Source organism: Cataglyphis hispanica, chromosome 10 (genome assembly GCF_021464435.1).
Source record: "Cataglyphis hispanica isolate Lineage 1 chromosome 10, ULB_Chis1_1.0, whole genome shotgun sequence".
Lineage (NCBI taxonomy): Eukaryota > Metazoa > Arthropoda > Insecta > Hymenoptera > Formicidae > Cataglyphis > Cataglyphis hispanica.
The window spans coordinates 6288667-6308683 of NC_065963.1; the positions used below are offsets into that span (position 1 = coordinate 6288667).

Here is a 20017-nt window from a genome sequence, read left to right on the forward strand (position 1 = left end):
ATCGAGAAAATATACGTTATATATGCGGAAAATATCGGAATATTCAAAGTCATTATTTCAACGCACGGTTCCGCATTCATCTCAGGTTTCCGCTGCTCCGTCATCTACATCCGGCTCATTTTATTTCTGATTGAAACTTCTTAATAATCCCTCAGAGTTCTCTGACGAGATCCGAAACTAACGGGGATCTTGCAATGCTCGCACAGAACCAATCGTTGGCTTAGATCAAGAATCAAGGGATCCCTACACAACTATCCCCGAATCAACCCACCAAACCGATACCAGGTAACTCCTAGTCAAGAACTCGAAGCGACAGTGGTGGGCAGGTATTCCGGAGCAAATGGAATTCGCTGCGTGCATTCGAAGCAGTCGAGCGCCGGCCTCTCACCGCGACACATTTCGTTCCCTCTCTCAGTTCAGCTTCCCTTGTCCTCTCTCTCGAGAGTGCAGTTCTTGAAAACCACCACGACGGTTTGCACGTTTTCTGTTCTGCACCGAACAAATCCTCCACAGAGACGAAGCCGCAGAGGGTGGTCCGCTGGAGAGTGTACGTGAATCTTGCGCACGCCGAGGGAATCACGTGAATATACGCGATCAACGACTGCATGGGAAACTCTGCGATGGATCGGTAGACGGCGGGACAGCCACGTGACATGAGAGAGCGGCTTCGAAAATGTGAGTTGATTGTGCGAATGCGTCATCCGATGCATCGCGTGAGCATAGAATTGAATGCACTGAACGTACAATGAAAAGAGAACTTGACCTTCATGTAAAATTAAACGACAATAGTGCACATACAAAGTAGATGATTCAAATTATTTTTTAATATCTATGATATTTAACAAGAAAAGAAAAGAGAAAAAAAAGAGAATGCAAGTTTTAGCAATATCTTTACGTTTATTCATATGCGATAATTAAAAATTAAAAAAATATTTTAATTGATATTCCTCAAAATTATGTATATTATATTCTACGGCTGACGCAATCTAGAAATCCACAAGAATGTTTTTCTTCTAGCTATGTGCATTCAGCCGATGGGAAAGCAGACTATGTCACTGCTCTCACGACCTTGATAAAATAATAGCTGAGGAATTAAACGAGCGATTCAACGCGAGATGCTCGAGACGAGTTAAAAAATCTGATTTAGTTGCAAAAAAAAGTTGTTATAATTCTTCGTAGCGCGACGCAACATTTGTCACGCTTATTTTTTCTTGACATTCAATCGCTCGTATTGCGTTAGAAAATCGCCGTTTGTACGATGCGAGTCCCTCGCAATACAATTCCTGATTCAAGCCACGTGCTCGGATCACGACACGTTCAACCGATTCGCTTTTCAAGCGACGCTGCAATCGTCGCCGATTACGTGCTTTCGAATGCCCAAAATTTCCCTCCTTTCGACACTTCTTTCCACACTTACATATCGTTAAAGTTCTTTTTTTTTAATATACAAAATACTAGAATATTCTTTTTTTTTTTAGACAAGGATTTGACAATCCATTTTTTAATTTCGATACAAAAGCTTTACGCGTCATGAAAAATATTTCAAAGGAGCAATTTTATAGAATAAACATCCCTTATTGCGAGCATTTTTGTCGAGACATTCGTGAATTTCGGAAATACACGCGCGTCAGGGAAAAAGAAAACAGGTAGCTATATAGACAGTTATAGACGCGCCAACTTTCTCCAGAGACAAGTCCGCGTAGTATACGTAGGCGTGAGCTACATGGACCATGGACCTGCCACCGTTTTACCGAACCGATCTAACTGAGTTCAAGTAAATTAACGATAGCAACGACCAATCTATTCCACGATTTCTGACAAAAAAGTCCGAGATCAAGCGAAATGATTGATTATCGAATCTACTCGTATCTATCGATCAATTAATTGTCTTTAATAATTATTGCTCGTAAAAACGTATTGCGCTAAATCGCCTCCTTTTTTCTGCGCTTAAAAAATAATTACCGTCTGCGCGATATATCATTTAATTATCGTTAAACGTTTTGCTGTACCTCCGCGTTTGCTACAACACGCTTGCAGAGATTGATTTACTCTCGTCGCTTTCATCCTCGCCGCGATGAAAGTTCTAGAGAATCTGAAAAAAAATCTTCTCGCGTATCTGAAATATTTTAACGAAAAAAGTAACGATAAAAAGAAATGAAAATAATATAATGGTAAAAAAATATTGTTTAAATAAAAATATCCACGACGATATTTGAGAATTACTGGGAGAGGAAAGTTGCATTTTATCGCGTTGTATAAATTCATATGCTAATAATTTCGGCGTTGCATGCACTTTCGATTCGCGATGCGGGAATATTTTCAGAAAAGAAAGGGCAGTTTCTCAAAAAAAAAAAAATATCGAGAATGCAACTGGCACGAATGAGGAAGTCGACGGCGAAAAATGCAGGCACGAGATGCACCGAAGCGTGTATCTTGCTGAGGAGAACGCTGCGCGAGACTCCGATCATTTAGGGAGATTATCTTCGCCGTTATCTGGGAAAATGATCGCAGCCTCTCATTCTGCGAGCGTTGCTTCCTCGTCGGATAGAGAGATATCCTGTACAGAGTCGACCTTGCTGTTTTATCGCGAGGCGACTACAATTTCGCAGCTATTTGATTATTGCTATTTGCAATTCAATATTGAGTGGTTCTCCGAAAACATCTGATAGAAGTATCCCAGTAGATGAAATCTGTTTTTTGAGAACAATTTAAATTACATTTTTTTTTATTGGATATCAAATATTGAAAATTAAAATCCATTTTAGACAATCTATAATTTGCGAAAAAAATTTATTTGCAATTTTATGTATCGTATAATACAAAAAAAATTAAAATGCACGTATTTTATCGAAATATATCAAGATACACGCATGTATTAAAATATACGGCCTAAAAATTACAAATAAATTTCTCAGACTTTGTCGCGAATTACAAAACTGTTTAAACTAAATTTAAAAAAGAAAACTCACTTGATAAAATTATTACTTAATTATCATTAGTATCAATATTGCAATTTTTCGTTGCCTCGATCTCCTCTATTTCTAAATTTATTATGATTATAAAACGGGCGCTGTTGTTTTAATAAATAATTTCGTTTCTATATACGAGAGACGAATACAAAGTTTTAAAACCCGTTTATTTTTATCGCACGAAATGTGAATATTATCGCAAGAGAGGCTGTGCGAGTGATGCTGTAGATGAAAAAACGAATGCATCACTTTGTGCCGCCGTTGCATAACACGGTGCAGCCGCGAATGTTGCAAGAGATGGATCTTTTCGTAAGTCAATACGTTATCTGTCGTCGCGTCATCACAAAGGGCGTTTGCGAAACGAAACAAACTTACGCAACAAACGAGAACGCGTGCATACATAGTCTTTCCATGATCGTACTTCCGCAAGAAAACGTGATTTCCCCATGAAATCGTGCAAAAGTGTCGGACGTTGCGCGAAACGAATGTTGCTCGAAAATCGTAAAAATGGAGATACCGGTATACGGCATATTAACAACTTGGCTCGCCGCACTCGGGAAGCGGTGTGTGTGTGTGTGTGTGTGATATAAATTATCACTTGCGTAGCGGACTCGATGAAAAAGTGCAACCGGAAAAGGAGCTGGCACTCGGACGATCCGACCCGACGTTTTCTTCGCGCAAAGAAATCTTTCGGATCGAAATTTTCGAAGCTCTCGGGATAAGAGAAATAGCGCGGAAAAATTTTTCAGACGAAACTCGTAGAGTAGATTTTGTCAAAAATATATGTATTATAATAAATTTAAAAAATTTTATTTAAAAAATTAATACAAATTGTGGGATATACTCGTATGCACACGCGACTGTGTAGGAGCTAGAATGTAGGAACTAGAGTGTGAAATGCGATTTCCTCTCGCTGTCTCCTTCTACGTTACGTCGATTTCGCATTACCTTCCTTATTCTATCATCACACCAATTCCTCACCTAATCATCTTAACGACCGGTTACTTCTCGCGGCAACTTACAGGTCTATTTGCATGTATTATTTCGTCTCGCTCTTTCCCGTACACATTCGATGTCGTGACATTGAAGTGTAGTAAAGTCAAGATAATCGCCGTCGAGAGGGAGGCGTCCGATTATCGCTGTGTATGTGTGAGGCGGAGAAACGTTGATCGAAAAAAAATCACGCGCGCGAAACGAGCACATGGCTCGCGCGAGTCATTACGTAGAAACTCGACAGCGCTGCAACTTTCGCGATCGCATCGCCTCGTGCATCGTGCATCGGTGCATCTGCATTCTCGTTGCAGACAGCCGCATCATCTTTCGCTTCCGCGTCCGGTCACGGATCTCCGTTAGAGCGCAATTGCGGCGCGCGTCTGCCGCAATTAGAGGCACATATCGCCTCGGTTAGACGATACATCATTCGTTCATTCAAAAGCTGAATAAGTTATCCCGTTAATGAGATAAATGATTTCGATTTTGCGCTAATTGCGAACTAACGGAGCTATAGATAATTTGCCGCTCTTCCACACAGATTATCCTGTTATCGTCTTTTAAAGTGTAGTATTCGCAGAGTAGTAGTAGTCTGAGATGAGCAAATTAGTATTACAAATAAAAAATAAAAATGTTTTTTTTTTTTATATTAATTATTTCTCTCTTCTATGAAATTATAAATAGATTGTGTTAAATAAATAATTCACTTTGTATTTAATTGAAATTCTATTTGAAATATTTAGTTAAAAGACTTTACGAATCAAAAATAAATATTTGAGAGAAATATATATTTTTAAAAAATATTTTATTTAAACGCGGGACAGACTAATAATTTTAAATGATTATTTTCAATAATAGATATGCCGATCGTTGATAATAATATAATGTTACGCAGTTAATAAAATAAGGCGGCTTTGCCGCGCCTTATTTCACTAATTGTTAAGGAAATTACCTTAAACGTTCAGGGAATTAGTTATTATACTGGGTGTTTTGTGTAGAAGTCATGTGCTTCCGCTAAACCGCAGATTGAAACCGCAAACTAGGAAAATGAAGCGATTGCTCAATTCTGACACTTCTATCGTCCAAGTACCGTACGCGAATGTCACGACATTGAATTTTCACCGTGTATCTCGCGGGTCATAGGTGAAATCGTGATGGAACGATCACAGCGCGTTGATTTATCGATGAAATTAAAAGACGCGAAGAGGAAATCGCGATGGGAGTTCGTATTAGAAAGTAATTATGACGGGAAAACTGGTTTACAACGAATAGACTACAGTGTTCAATTGCAATTATACTAGAGAAAATTTCATGTCAAAAGCGAATGATTTATTTACTTGTTTTAATTCACATGTGCAAGTGTCTCGAAATACAAAATCCATTAAATCAGCATTTATTTTTTCTTTGTAATTTAATTTTTCTATAATATAATATATTTATAATATGGATTTTTGATTTTAGAATTAAAATTTTATATCGCAAATCCATTTTGCAAACTTCAAAAATAAGTAAATTTGTGTTAACTATCTTTCGCAAAAATTGTTCAATTACGTGAAAAATGCGCTTTTAAACATACTAGATCTGATTACGAGAAGAAAAGAACTTGTTTTCAAACTTCGATCCAAATATATCGCGCGAAGCGAAATGTCGACTTATCTCAAGTTTGTAACTAAAAAACATAACGATTATCTAATTAGAGCAATATAACGGGATGAATTCCTGGCGTGAAACTTGTACGATTCGACTTAACATTGTCGTGGAAACTTAATAGATTCCAAACGACTTTCATTTTTTGCAATTTAATTAAATGATTTGAAATTTTTCTTCAGAAAACGTCAATTTATTCTATGTAAATTTATGCGTCGTTAAAAATGTAAATATCTTTATTGCATATACTTATAATATATTCAAAAAATGCCAAGAAACTAGTTTATTACATAATATTATTCAAATGATGAGTATGAGAGTGATGCGGCTATCCCATTATTATATATTAACTATTATTCAATAATTTGAGAAATGGGGAGATTTACTCGTCGCGTAAATCTTCGTGTAACATGGCATAACGTTGCAAGGTGCGGCACGTGTCTCGGTGTGTTTAACACGATGTTGCGTTGGACGAAATTTCTCCGTGAGAGGTTTTCTCGCTACATACCGCTATCGTTATATTGTCGCTGCCTCGAACGTTATTTTATTTCAATGTTTGTGCAACAAAACTTCACCGCAAAGTGTTATCCGTTGCAAATCATCTTCGCGAAGTAATCCCAAGCGATGTCGCGTAAATAATTCGTTGTGTAGAGACACGACGCACACGCGAATACAATACACGCGATTGCAGCCGGTTTCGACGAAAGGTATGCATGGACGCAAGTGTAATTCCGCCGAGTATTGCTATGCCAGGTATGTAGGTCAGTGTAAAGGCCGATCGTTGTGTGGAAAGCTATCAATCGTGGCAGTGAGCGTGCACGCATACATGAAAGATGAGAAAAAATAATGAGGAAAGAAAAAAGGAGAGAAGATGAGAAGACTCACTTTCGGAAGTATTTTTCAGAAATAAAAAAAATTGTAGATATATATATATATATATATATATATATATATATATATATAATAGATAAACATTAATTACTTAAATATTAATAAAAAATATTATAATTAAATATTGTACAAAAATATAAATAAATAATTATTTGAATTATTTAATTATTTTAATTTTATATGTATGGTATAAAAGTATATATTATATTGTTAAAAATTATATTTTTAATTAAATAAAAATCGCAATATAAGAAAAATAAGAATATAAAAAGAAACATTATAGAGATTTATCTTATTGTTAGTATATTTAATTAGAACCTTCAGCAGCAATTTTCACCTTCTTTAGATATCGCAAATAAAAAAAAGATAATTAATAGCTATCGAGTAATTATACACGTAAATATCTACGCATTTCGTTGTACACAATATAAAAAAAAAAATCTTTGTATTCCGAGTTAAGTGAATTTGGCAAATGTGAAAGGATTTCGCGTAATCTGATTTTTATATTATATTATAGACGTAATAACAACGCCATCGTGGCTTTCGAATAAGAGTACAAAAAGGGAATAAATACCATAGTATTACGAAATTAAATTTCTCAATGTGAGAAAAAAGACCTGATTAAGCTGCGACAATTTAGCGTAAGTCGCTGCAAAGAAGCGACACAATTAAATTCGCAAAATAATAGTGAACGCGAACTGTATAGAAGTAATTTAGGAGTACGTTTCAACATCTAGGAGATTTCAACACTTTTTTAGTAATATTGTGAAAGCTGGTATCTCATAAATCCTGACAACTGCAGTCAGACCAGTCATTTTTTATCATGACAATGTGACAAAACTAAATGTAATGTTTTGTAGAAGATGTCAAAAATGATTCTATGAAAATTATGTGACGTGCATTTTTATGTACGTACGCAGAAGAACTGAACTGTGTCAAAATGTAGAAAGCTTTAATTTATCCATAGTATTTTCATTTAATTTTGAAAGTTATAGTTTCGAAGAAAAAAAAAATATATCATTTCAACATTATGCAAAATAAGTGTTCAGATTTTATATATAATAATAAGAAAAAAGCAGTTTACTTTTATAATTATGATTATCAAGCTTTATTTTTCCAAGTGTTTCATTTGATCTCCCAATTCTTATGATATGTACAAGATGATCCACTAACTTTATCTATTTCTATTTGAAATATTTCCGCTATTTTAACTAACAGAAAGAAATTGTAGCTATATAGTTTCACGTCTTTAAAAAGTCGACATTTTTTACTTTTTAAATTTCCCTTATATTTCCATAACAAAATTATGGCATCAAATCTTAAAACCGTGTAGTCTTTAAATTTTAAGTTTTGCCTATCGTTTAAAATAACAAATATATATATTCGAACGAAGAGAGTTAGTAGATCATTTTGTATAAAGGATTAAAGAATCGATTCTCAGTTTTTATGCAGAACATTAAAATACTAATCAGTTAATTGACAATTGTGTTATTTTTATTTTGTCATGTGTGTAAGAAGGTTTTTATCTTATATTTCCGTGTGCTCGCGCCGATATGTTTTAAACCGTGAAAACATCTTGATACATCTCACAAAGTCTTTTTGATTTATCGTTAAGGACGAATGAAATGCGGATGATGATTGCGGCATCATCGCCAAAGGATATACGTCCGCGGTGAAATTCATGCGCGCGTGAAACTCAATTTCCACCGGACACGGACGAGTGTCTTCCCTTTTGCAGCAGCGATCGCATGTTCACGCAAAGTTGCGGTTTTCGACCGCGTATATACCAAATAAATACACACATACACGGACGACAATTATACGTGACTCTTTCATAATTACGCCTTATTGCAAGGAAGTTCATATAATTACAAGAATAATTCATTATTCTCTTTTTAGATCAGGTAAAGATAATTATTATAGTTTTACATTAAAATTTTTTATTTTTTATATCCTTTGTATTTATATTTTTCGCCATTAACAATTGCACCTGTCGAAATACGTGACGTTTCATGTGTGTCAGCGTTGCCTAAACTGACTTCCGCGATTTCATTCGGGAAGGAAGAGCCGTCTTTCTAAATTACAAATTTTTATTATATACCGCGTATAATTGCGAGCTTCTCTCATGAAGCAGGAAGATCCTCATAAATCGCTAACAAAAAAAAAACGACAAGTATTTCGTTCGTCGAATTACGTGATATCACGGATTACGTCGGACGTGACGGCGCGACGCCGATGGAAATTGTTCTTTTAAATTGACGTCGCAACGATGCTGCTGGCGCTCGTCAGACCCGAGAATCGAGAAAGAGACCCGGTGAAATTTATGTCGGGCCTCGCGTGAATTTGTGGCGTGTGTTGCGTAACGCATGAAAACAAGAGTGACCAAAGGTAAGAGAGAAAGGTGCGATTACGTTGCGCGTAAGCAAAAGATCGGAGGAAGAATTTCTCCTCTCTCGCGTCTCGGGGATTGGATTAGGTCATGACGATGACGCCAAAGTTGCTTGTATTATACCGCAACTCTCGCGATTTCTTCTGGCGATACTTTCGTCCGGATGTCAGAAATGACCTTCGGCGAATCGTCGTCATCATTGCGATATCTAGTTGACCGGAATTTAAAAGAGTTATTTTCCTGTGAATTATTCATTAGGACTCTTGGAAACACAAACGAATGTTGCGGATAAATTATCTTACTTCATTAGAATATGTAATCGATGAGTAATCAATGTTGATAGAGCTAAAAGTAACGGTTTCTTAAATAGAAGAGTGTCTCACTGTATATATTTCTTTTTTCTTATGATATTCAACTTGTTTCAGCATTTCAAATAAATATTGTTCCTATATTATTTTTATGGAAAATAAATTTAAAAATTTAGTATTTTTTTACAACAAAAACTAATTCAATAATTGTTTTTAATAACCTGCATATTTGAAATGGTCCCATCATTGTATGAGAAATGCACTCTCTCTTTACGCTTTTAGAAAAATTGCATTCAAGTGTCATACGATGATGTATTTCTTTTAATTGGAATTCCAATGAAGCGTTTCAACACGATCGAATCTTTCAGAGAGAAGATTTCACACATCATGCTTTCTCACACAATCTGGATTAAAATCAACAGATTTGCACAGAGTCGATGCTGGCGTATGTCGCAAAAAAGATACTCGATGATGAAAAGAACGCTGAAAAATGCAGTGTTTCCGCAGGACAATAGAACGTACGGTATATATACTTCCTATAGAATTAGTTACGGCAAAGCGCAACGATGTTTGCTCGCGTAAGAGAGGAAAACTGCACAACAATTGCACTGGTGTAAGAAAAAAATGAAAGAGAGAGAGAAGATAATGTTTGCATATAAAAAATGCACTCTCGACTCCCGTGTGTGTCATTAAATCATGTTAATTTCTTCGTGAGTTAGCGTTAAGGCATTTTAAAGATCTCTTCAAGAAAGGCGCAATTTAACGTAAGACATAACTTGTTTACACGAATCGACCCAAGATCAAGCCCGAAGATATGCAAAAAGACGAGCTGCGTTCCTGAATGCCTCGCGTTACGTAGAAACGGCAGAGAGAAAGAGAGAGAAAAGAGAGAAAGAGGCGGAGAGGGAAAGAGAGAGCGCGAGGAGGATATACAGGAAATGGTACAGCATTGCCGCAGGGAAGGACGCCGAATCTGGGCCACAATTATACGGAGGCCGACGTGTTGCGCCTCTCTTTCCTCGCGATGGGGACTTGGCGCCGCGCGATTACTCTCGCTTTCGCGAAATAATAATTATTTAATACCCGAAGCACATAACACACGAACCGAGTGAAATGCCGAGGCCCAATCGGCGGAAAGAGAGAAGGACCCGTTCTCTTTCGGTTCATCTCGTGACGCCTCCCGAGAGTTGAGAGCAATAAGAGACACAAAAACAGTTCTGGCTTGCAATTTTCGAACCAAGAGCAGGCTCGTTTGATCGAAAGGTATCGATGTCGCGGTTATCGATACCTTATCCGTTAACTTGATTTATCTTATGTTACAAACATAGGCAAAAAATAGTATTTGCGAAATAAGAAATATTGAGTGTTCTATTAAATTACATATATATAAATGTAATGTAAAGTGAAGTCTAGTTTCACAGAAAATAAATTTCCCAAAAATATTTTGTCTCAGCGAGACTATATATGTAAATAATTATTTTAGATAGTCTGAAATATACCCACTACGATCTAGACTTCTCCAAATTATAGAATGATAATGATAAGTAAATGATAATGAGAAGTAAATAAGTAAAAATGATAAGAACCATAATGATAAGTAAAATGTCGAGAGAATGATAAGAAAGCATTTAGGAAAATAACCGGACATAAAAATGAACACTACAATTTTCTAACAAGCTTCAACAATCAGCGTTAATCAAACCGCTCGATATGAAAGACTAGAAGATAATTGCACGCACAATGAACATTTGAGAGAGATTGCCTCTAGGATATTCATTACAGAAATTGATTAGGGGAAAGTGGTAGAGCACAAAAACAGAAAGCCCGAGACCGCTTGATCAAGCGGCTCTTGTTTTCGATACAAAATGATACATGATTCGGCGGAATTGCCACAATCGCGGCGGAAACGGATAATAAACCGTTCCGGCAAATGCACTTTCAACGCATTCGTTATACGTGACTCATTGAACGCCTATCGATGATCACGAGAAAAGCTTGAATATACGCAGCTGCTCGCTGCTGGAATGCAGAAAATATCGCGCGTGGCATTCCGCAGGAGCCGCTGGCCATATTAGTTCCACGACAAGTTTCGATCTTATCCTTCCGAGCGTTTCCAAGGCACATTTCGTCCGATCTCGTCCAACAAATGATTAAACTCGAATCATTTATCAGGAACGGACAATTCTTTTAATTGGATCTCAATTTCTTTTATTACAAATGCCTTAGCTCTGCGATAATATATCATTAAAATTTTAATATAATCATAAGCAATCCAAATTGTCAAGCTGAAAATATTCGCTTGAATTTCAGCGTATTTTGCGAAAATATATGAATCTGTTTCGTGTGACGTTTCGTGTGATCTCCACCGATCATCACTACAATAGCAATTTCCCGCTTTGCGGAATAAGAGATAACGATTGCACTTTCCCGCGTTTATCGCCGATTGAAGAATCTCAAAATCTACTCAACCTATCCATTCACTAGAGAATGCACTTAAAGCGATCGATTGTCACGAGGCATCGCATGTTCGAACGCGACATTTCCCGTCACAAACGAACAAGCGGTCTGGTGAAAGCGTGACTATCAATGACAACTTTTTTAGTGCGATAACGCCACATTAGAGAATACTTGCAGAATACTTACAAATGTTCCTGCACTCGTGAATCCTCTCTACGTAAATACGACCCGCGTGTGACATAATCTAGGTTCGATGAGGCGCGATACTCACGCACGATGACATAACGTCTCGCTGCTCCTCGTCGTTGCGTAAGATAACGAAGGCTGTGGAACTAGAACAGCGAGAAAACGTTTTCTCGAGAAAACGATATTCGAAATCCAGAATCCTACAACAGAAAACTTGAAGCGGATTCGCGCATTGTCATTAATTGTATCGCGCATAATGCAATTAAAAATATTTTTCGCTACCGCGGTAAATAGAAAAGTGATGGCGTCGTGACTCTTACAAACACTGATTATATAATCGAGATGTTCAACGAAGCTTTGTCTTCCTGTTCCTCATTCTATTGTCGCGACCACCAACGTATCATTACATGCTGGCCACACTCTGTGCGAATAATGGTATGTCCATACATATCGTGCAATTATGATAACGATGATACGAGTAGATAAAGATTCTCTTGTCTGGCAAGAATTATCGATGTTGATTTAACTTATAATAGGCATTGTTAGAAATACGTGTTCTACATATAAAGAAGAGAAAAACAAAACAAAAGAAAAATTTGCTTTATCTTTAAATTATTTTATGTCATTAAAGTTAATCTATTCTCAACAACATTTCGTTATCTCGAAATCATTTATTTTAAATAGTATTATTATTTAATTATTATTATTTATTTATTTATTCCATTATTATCAATTATTATTATTGTTATTATTATTGATTGAATTTGCTCGGTTCAATAGTCTATCAAATAACTTTCGTTCATACTAATCATCCATAGAATGACTTTCGATTGAATTCGCTCATTTTAATTGTCAACTGAATAAATTTCAATTAAATTAGTTTACATCAAGTATATAATTTTAAAAAATATGATTAATATTTTCCCAATTTGTATATGATATTTTTCAAGAATATGACTCTTGAAATGAATCGCGAGAAGAAATTTTTTTTTTTTTTTGCAAATTTCGATGTTTCAATGTGATTATAGTACAAATTGCGGATGGCCTTCTTGGATATTCTCCTTTTTTTCCCATAAACGATATAATTGGGACCTTCATCATCTCTCGCGAGAGCTCGAAAGTCCCCATCATATATCGCGCTTGACTCTTTCAGATTCGATGGTCGTCCTCCTTTAGACATTTAGTGACTGTTCAACCCCCTGTGCAATACGACATTGTTCAACATAGGCTCGGCAAGTCATCAATATCTGTTCAACAGTTTCATCATATCCGATTCAGTGCGCCTGCAACATTTCCGATTCACACGCAAGAATATTCAATTTAATTTTAATATCTATTTATCGCCACAACAACAATTTTTTGATTTCGAAAAGAAATATTACATCCGGCGATGATAGAAAAACCAAGAATGTAAAAGAATCAACGACACGTGATCGAAGTATGTGAGTTTACATCACCGTCGTCTTTGTCGTGAATATCAATGATAATGGATCCATCCTGTGTTTCTTCGCAGGATGAGGAGGAGCGGTATGAACGGACGAGGAGTCGGCGGCAACGGTGAAGGAGCGCTGGTTTTGCTCCTCGTCGCATTCACTCCTGTTATCTGCTCCGCCGGAATCCTGGACCCTTGGCAGTGGGCGCGCAGCGATCGGATCGAAGTCAATATACCTTGGCTACCTTGTAATTATCATCATATCAACTGCATTGCAGATAATTCAATCGCAGTGTAAACACTTAACGAGATAATAATACAAGCATATTTTGTTTGATGCTCTTCATACACGATTTTTATACATATTTATTTCTTTAAGATTTATTTAAAAAAGAATAATCGCGTCAAGTCTCGCAACGTAAGATGGACGACACAATTTGAATAAAATTTAATTAGATTAACGCGTCATTGAAGGGGTGATATTTTTATAGTCGAGAACGAGACGCGCTGCTATGACGAGCTGGGTTGCCTCAATATCACCAGGAGCTGGTATCATCTTATTCACCGGCCCCTCAACGTTTTCCCATTGCCGCGGGACGTCATCAATACCAGATTCATCCTCTATACAAATCAGAATCCCTTGGATGTAAGTGGAAGAAATATTTTGAATAAAAGTGCACGCGACGTAAATGTCGAAAGCCAATAACACTTTGCAGCAGAAGTGAAACCTGGATGAGAAGATAGATTGATTAATTAATTTGAAGAGAGATTCTTCCACAATTATGAATTTCTCGAAAAATATCCGATACGGCGTAAATATTTCCGCATGCGTAACAGCTTATATATGTCAATAAATTGCATTAGCAGCGAATTAGATAGCTGTCGGATTTCATCTTGCGGGAATAATTAGAGAGGCGCGTATAGAAATGAAATTGAGAAACTCTTTCCTTTCTGAGAAAGAAAGAGAAACAAATATCCGGATAAAATATCCGGTCTTATCGTATTCGTTCGATCGTGAGCGAGCTGCTTACGAGCTGCTTAATCCCTGGAGATATCTTAATTAACTCAATTAATTATACAAAATTATGCAGCTGGCGAACACGTGACGCGTTCCGCGAGGCGCGAGCGCAGTTCATTATTTTTTGTATACATATCCGTAAAAGATAAAATCTCTGATTTGTTATTTAATGAATATTCTAGAGTTTGCTGTGAGATAAGATCGAATATGATATCAGCGCTAGAGAAAAAACGCCTTTGTCGCATAACGTATCTATATTTGCATAAAATCGCTGAATCGTGAAATTGAAATACTTTTGTATAAAAAAAAATATATACATATATATAATATTTTTTGATAAAATAAATATTTTATGATTAATAGACGTGGCAACAAAGCGGTTAATAAATGCAATTACAAAAATCCGTGATATCATGGAAAAAAAAAGAAATTCTTATTAACATTTTTTGCTTGATGATATATGCAGCTAAAAAATTGGGAATCATTCATTGGGTGTTTATTAACATATTATTGCAGTAGACTGATAAAAACGAAATTTATATATGTTATTTCGAAATCAAATATTTCGAAAGGTAATCTTATTTTTTTGAACAAGCTTCTTGAATGCCTTGAATGATCGATTCTTCTTTTTAATAGACTATCGAAATACAAAGGACTCAATAATAACCCGTTTCGATTCTTCTAGGGTCAAATATTAAAAGTGGCCAAAGATAAATCCATCGAAAATTCCAACTTCAATCCTAAACGAAAAACCAAATTCATTATACACGGTTTTATAGATACACCACTCAGCAATTGGGTCAAGGTAAGTTTAACTTTATGTATATCATGCTCGTTATTTTATATATATATTCATTTATCCCAGATTTGTTATCGAAATCTTGCATTATTTGTTGCAATCAAATGTTTGCATAATTAAAATGTGCAATATTAATCGCATATTACATCTTCGATTGAACACCACATCATCCATCTGCGAGCTGTTAAATTAAATTGCTAAAGAAACGTATTCTTCTCTCGACACACACGTTGCGAAATTTATGCGACCTAATGACATAATTACATCCAATGTCCTGAATAGCTCTTAAGTAATTTTGTTATTGGCGAAAATTATGCCCGCATTTATTCTTGAAATATGCATCACCCGCAGGAGATGAGAAGCGAGTTATTGGTGCATGGCAATTACAACGTTATTGTGGTCGATTGGGCAGGTGGGAGCTTACCTTTGTACACCCAAGCGACAGCGAATACGAGATTAGTTGGACTCGAGTTAGCTCATCTCATTAAGCACTTGCAAGTAAGAAACACACGCGTTTCCAACTAAATTAGATTTATTTATTTCTTTTTGGGCAACGTGATATATTTTCAACACATCTGTGAAATTAAATACCAAGAAAGTAATATTTAAAAAAATATAAGATATTATGTTTCCTCTTTCTCTCTATCTCTCTCTTTCTCTTTCTCTGTATGACTGCGATATCAAGTCAACGATATTTGCAAAAATTCATGATACTATTTAATGTAAAGAAAAAAAAAAAAAAACAATTTCTATATTTAATTTTAATTAACAATAAATGTAATTTTTATATTTTTTGTTCTTATTCTTATAAAATGTCAGACAAACTATGGCATGAATCCAAACGATGTGCACTTAATTGGGCACAGCCTCGGTGCTCACACGGCTGGTTACGCGGGTGAAAAATTAGGCGGCAATATCGGACGCATCACCGGTTTAGATCCCGCGGAACCGTACTTTCAAGGAATGCCAAACCACCTTCGCCTAGATCCCACAGACGCTCGATTAGTGGATGTAATTCACACCGACGGAAAGAGCATTTTTTTCTTAGGTAAACATTATTATTTCTTAAATATAATTCTCATTTGAATCGTACGTAAAATGAGAAAACTAGAAACGGAGAGCAATAGAATAAATAATATTTTTCATAGAGTAATAGAAATAGAAATGTACTTAAATAAAAGTTTATAAAAAATTAAATAAATTTAAATGTATATAAATTAAAACTAGATGTGCCCGAATATACAGATCTTTCGAAATGTAATAATAAAAGAATGATTTCGAGCAAAGATGATTTTCCCATTTGCCCTTATTGTATTCACTGATTAAAAAAAAATAATTATTGTTTTAATAAATGCTCTCAAATAACTGGAGCTGCGCTCCTTTCTCCACCGTGAATGACAATTGTCCAAACTAACGTATAGTACACAACAAGGCCTTCCAGGGTACGGAATGAGCCAGCCATGCGGGCACTTGGACTTTTACCCGAACAATGGCAAGGAGCAGCCGGGCTGCACGGATTTGAGCGAGACCACGCCATCGTTGCCGCTGACCTTAATACGCGAGGGCCTTGAGGAGGCCTCGCGCGTCTTGGTCGCCTGCAATCACGTGCGCGCGCTCAAACTCTTTATCGAGAGCATCAATTCCAAGTGCCAGTACGTGGCGCACGAATGTTCGAGCTACGCGAGTTTCCTGCGCGGCGAGTGCTTCTCTTGCAAGAGCAACAACAGCCTAAGCTGCGGCGTGATGGGCTATCACGCCGACACCAGTCCGGCGCTTGTCAAACGCCAGGCCATGGGACAGGATGCCTCGTCCTTGCTCGGGTCCAAGTTCTTCTTCATGACTGGCAAGGAGGATCCGTACTGCAGTAAGTACAAAGTCCGTCCGTTATGTATAATTCAGATTAATCATATAAAATGTTTCAAGCCATTAAATATTCATTTAATAGACTTTTTTGATCAATTTTAGAGTTTTTTATTATTTCTAATTTTTATACCATATTTCTTTGTAATTATAAGCTTTAAATTAACGTTTTATTAAACTCCACTTTAAATTACTTAAAGGGATCTTCCCGAAATTTAGTTGATGAAAAACATTTTTTTCTCACTTACACTAGAAAATCATTGATATTTTCGTTAATGAAAATTCCAAATTAACTAGAGAATCTATCTTCTAGTAAGACACCTTACATAATTCTTCCGATATATGATATGTAAAATCATGCGATGTGCAACCATTTTATATTCGATGTCTTGGATTTAAAATGTACGACAGCTGCTGTTTTTTTTCAGTATATATACACATAAGCACTATATTTAGAAACATCGAATATTAGCTTTCCATTACTGCGTTCTCTCGGCATTACGACATCGTAAAACGTGTGTTAATCAAGAAATATCGCTAAGCTTTAAAAACACTTTCCACACTATAGTATGCAAACGTTAATATGAATTGACGTTTATTTCATCTATCGTGCACAGGCACATTCGTTAATCCTTCGCTATCGATGGGAGAAAAAAAAAAGAAGAAAATACCGCTACGACTCATCACTATATTATTTTACTACATAGTCACACGCGAGGAGCAATACTTTTCTCTATCGCGACTTTCTCCGCGGACGCGCGCGATAAAATCAACGACTCGATACCTATCTGTAATATCTTCGATATCCGTTCTTTTAGGGAGACATTACAGAATCACCGTCAACCTCGCGCGACCGCCGACCGCGGAGAGCTGGGTGCAAGGTTTCATGAAAGTCACTCTTCACGCCGACAAAGGCGTGATACGCAACATGGACCTTACGCCCAAGTAAGTAATGACAATTGTCAATGAAGCGTTATCAGTATCTCGAAAACCCGTTCTTACAGGTTGAGATCGCGACAAATATATTCTGTAAACTACTACTTATAATCCGCATTCGACGACTTTCCTCCTTTCGACGTCTTAACAGTGGCATTGCTCATCTTTCAGCGGTTATATGAAGCTGGAGCACGGAACGACCGCGCGGATAGTCGTGGCCCATCCGACCGGTTCTATCGGCAACATCGGTAAAGTCAGACGGATCGAGCTCTCCTGGGTGTACGATATGGATGTGTTGCAACCTAGATCCTTGTGCTTCTTCTGGTGCAACGACCGGCTATATGTCAACAGCGTCAGCGTGGACGCCATGGATCTTCCAGGCAGAGGGTAAGGGAACGTGCAAAGGTGTCAGAAGAATGACGGTTCATAAATTTCTTCAAAATGCGGTATCGCGAATCAAAAAAGAAAGCGCGCTGATTTCTCGCTGCAAGAATGCATGTTTATATAAATTAAAGCATATCCGCATCCAAATTTGGTATCATCATTGTTTTGACATTCCGCGAGAAAGATTGGCATCGTGCTTGTTTTTCTCAAGGTGATCTTCCGGAATCTTCCTATATAATTTAATCTTGTTTCTCGCTTGTGTTTAGAAAACGAGAGACGGATTTCACCAGCAAGCTCTGTTCGGCCAGCAGACAGGAATACGCGGAGATTGCGAGTGGATCTACCGCCACATTCGTCGACAATTGTTGACGATCATGTTCCCCGAGGCGCGAGAAACGTTATTCGACCGCGCAGTAATTATAAAACGCCAACAGCTGCGTCCACCCGGAGGCAGATGACTCTCGAAAGTCACGGCCGATGATGAAGCGAAGTGAAAAAAAAAAAAACGCAGGGGGGGGGACGAGTTTCCTCTATCATAATCATGTAATATTTCTTTCATGATATACGATGAGGGAAGAGGCGTTTTATGTCATGTTTGGCTTGCTTTCTTTCTATTTATCGCGACCGATCCGTCGCTTTCTTCAAACACAATCCCCGACGCGATATTAATAAACATTTCAAACACGAGAATCTCGTCGGATGATGACGCTTGGACAATGGATTCACCGAGTTAATCGAGTTCCTAGATTTATTCCGTCGGCGAGGAGATCAAAGACGCGTAACGAGTACGTGATATAATCGCGAGAACGTATTAGATTCGCGTAGGAGAAATTTTTAGCTTGCTAAATACGAAATTTTGCACGCGAGCACGTGTGCTCTTGACGGAAGAGTCTTTGACTTTTCGCAGTTTTTTTTTTCTGATAAATAAACGGTTTTTTCAGTATTAGTATTGATCAATTATGTTGTAATCCAACAATATTAAATATTTTATTATTCTAAATCGTCGAAATATGAGTTGTGATAAATTAGAAAGCAGCTCATAATCAAATTCTCAGAAACTTGAACCAATTCGGCAGATAATTGCTGAAGAAGTGTCGAATCAGAGTTAGTCAAAACTTGATCAACCACAGATTACAGACTTCTATCTATAATATCTATATATATAGAAGTCTGTAATCACAACTCATTTTTCGAAAATTTATAATAATAATTTATATTATCGAGTTATAATTACTATGTGTACATGTTGTATAACGTTACGTAAAATTAATCTCTCTTTCATATGTGATTAGAGTTTTGCTATAAGGCTCTTACTAAGCCGTCAATCTATGTATTATGTATATTAATACATAGCTTCTTGTACGATGGTTGTCATTATCATATTGTCTTTCGCGAATATGATAACAGCTTGTGATATTCTCTTATAATTTTAGAAACCGAGAGAAACGCGCGTAATGCGGTTACTCAAGGATTACGAACTGTACTGAATAAAAAGTTGTTTATAGTCTTTATAAATGAACTGTACAAAAAACATATAATGGAAGGCAATTTTTGTTATAGTAACAAGAATACTTTTTTGTAAACTCTGTTTTTATATCTATCTGTTGCAATGTAAAAAGTAAAAGTTATATTAGTTATAAATGTGGATATACTATTGTATAAAAATAAAAGACATATTTTTTTTATAAAATATGTATGATTTTTATATGGAGCTTTTTTTTGAGCAAATGTATGCCTTTTTTTTAAGGATC

The 20017-nt window shown here is 36.5% G+C and overlaps 1 protein-coding gene across 3 annotated transcripts; it reads left to right on the plus strand.

Annotated features, from left to right (window-relative positions):
* The first annotated feature begins 87 nt into the window (after nt 1-87).
* On the plus strand, nt 88-19946 carry LOC126852198 (pancreatic triacylglycerol lipase-like). Of its 3 annotated transcripts, XM_050596736.1 has the most exons (11): nt 88-675; nt 12991-13275; nt 13351-13517; nt 13761-13915; nt 14973-15092; nt 15438-15584; nt 15906-16134; nt 16519-16950; nt 17765-17891; nt 18054-18269; nt 18533-19946. In XM_050596736.1, the coding sequence occupies exons 3-11, from the start codon at nt 13352-13354 to the stop codon at nt 18633-18635; spliced, it is 1695 nt and encodes a 564-aa protein (XP_050452693.1). In that variant the 5' UTR covers nt 88-675; nt 12991-13275; nt 13351; the 3' UTR covers nt 18636-19946. The 3 variants fall into 3 exon arrangements, with proteins under 3 accessions (XP_050452693.1, XP_050452692.1, XP_050452694.1); XM_050596735.1 differs by lacking the exon at nt 12991-13275 and having other exon boundaries at nt 92-675; XM_050596737.1 differs by lacking the exon at nt 12991-13275 and having other exon boundaries at nt 94-675; nt 16528-16950.
* The last annotated feature ends 71 nt before the right edge of the window (nt 19947-20017 follow it).

Excerpts from the sequence above, each read along its gene's own strand:
- LOC126852198 (XM_050596735.1), top strand. Across the intron at positions 13,916-14,972 it reads CAAATCAGAATCCCTTGGAT|GGTCAAATATTAAAAGTGGC; the intron begins GTAAGTGGAAGA and ends CGATTCTTCTAG. Across the intron at positions 16,135-16,518 it reads AAAGAGCATTTTTTTCTTAG|GCCTTCCAGGGTACGGAATG; the intron begins GTAAACATTATT and ends GTACACAACAAG.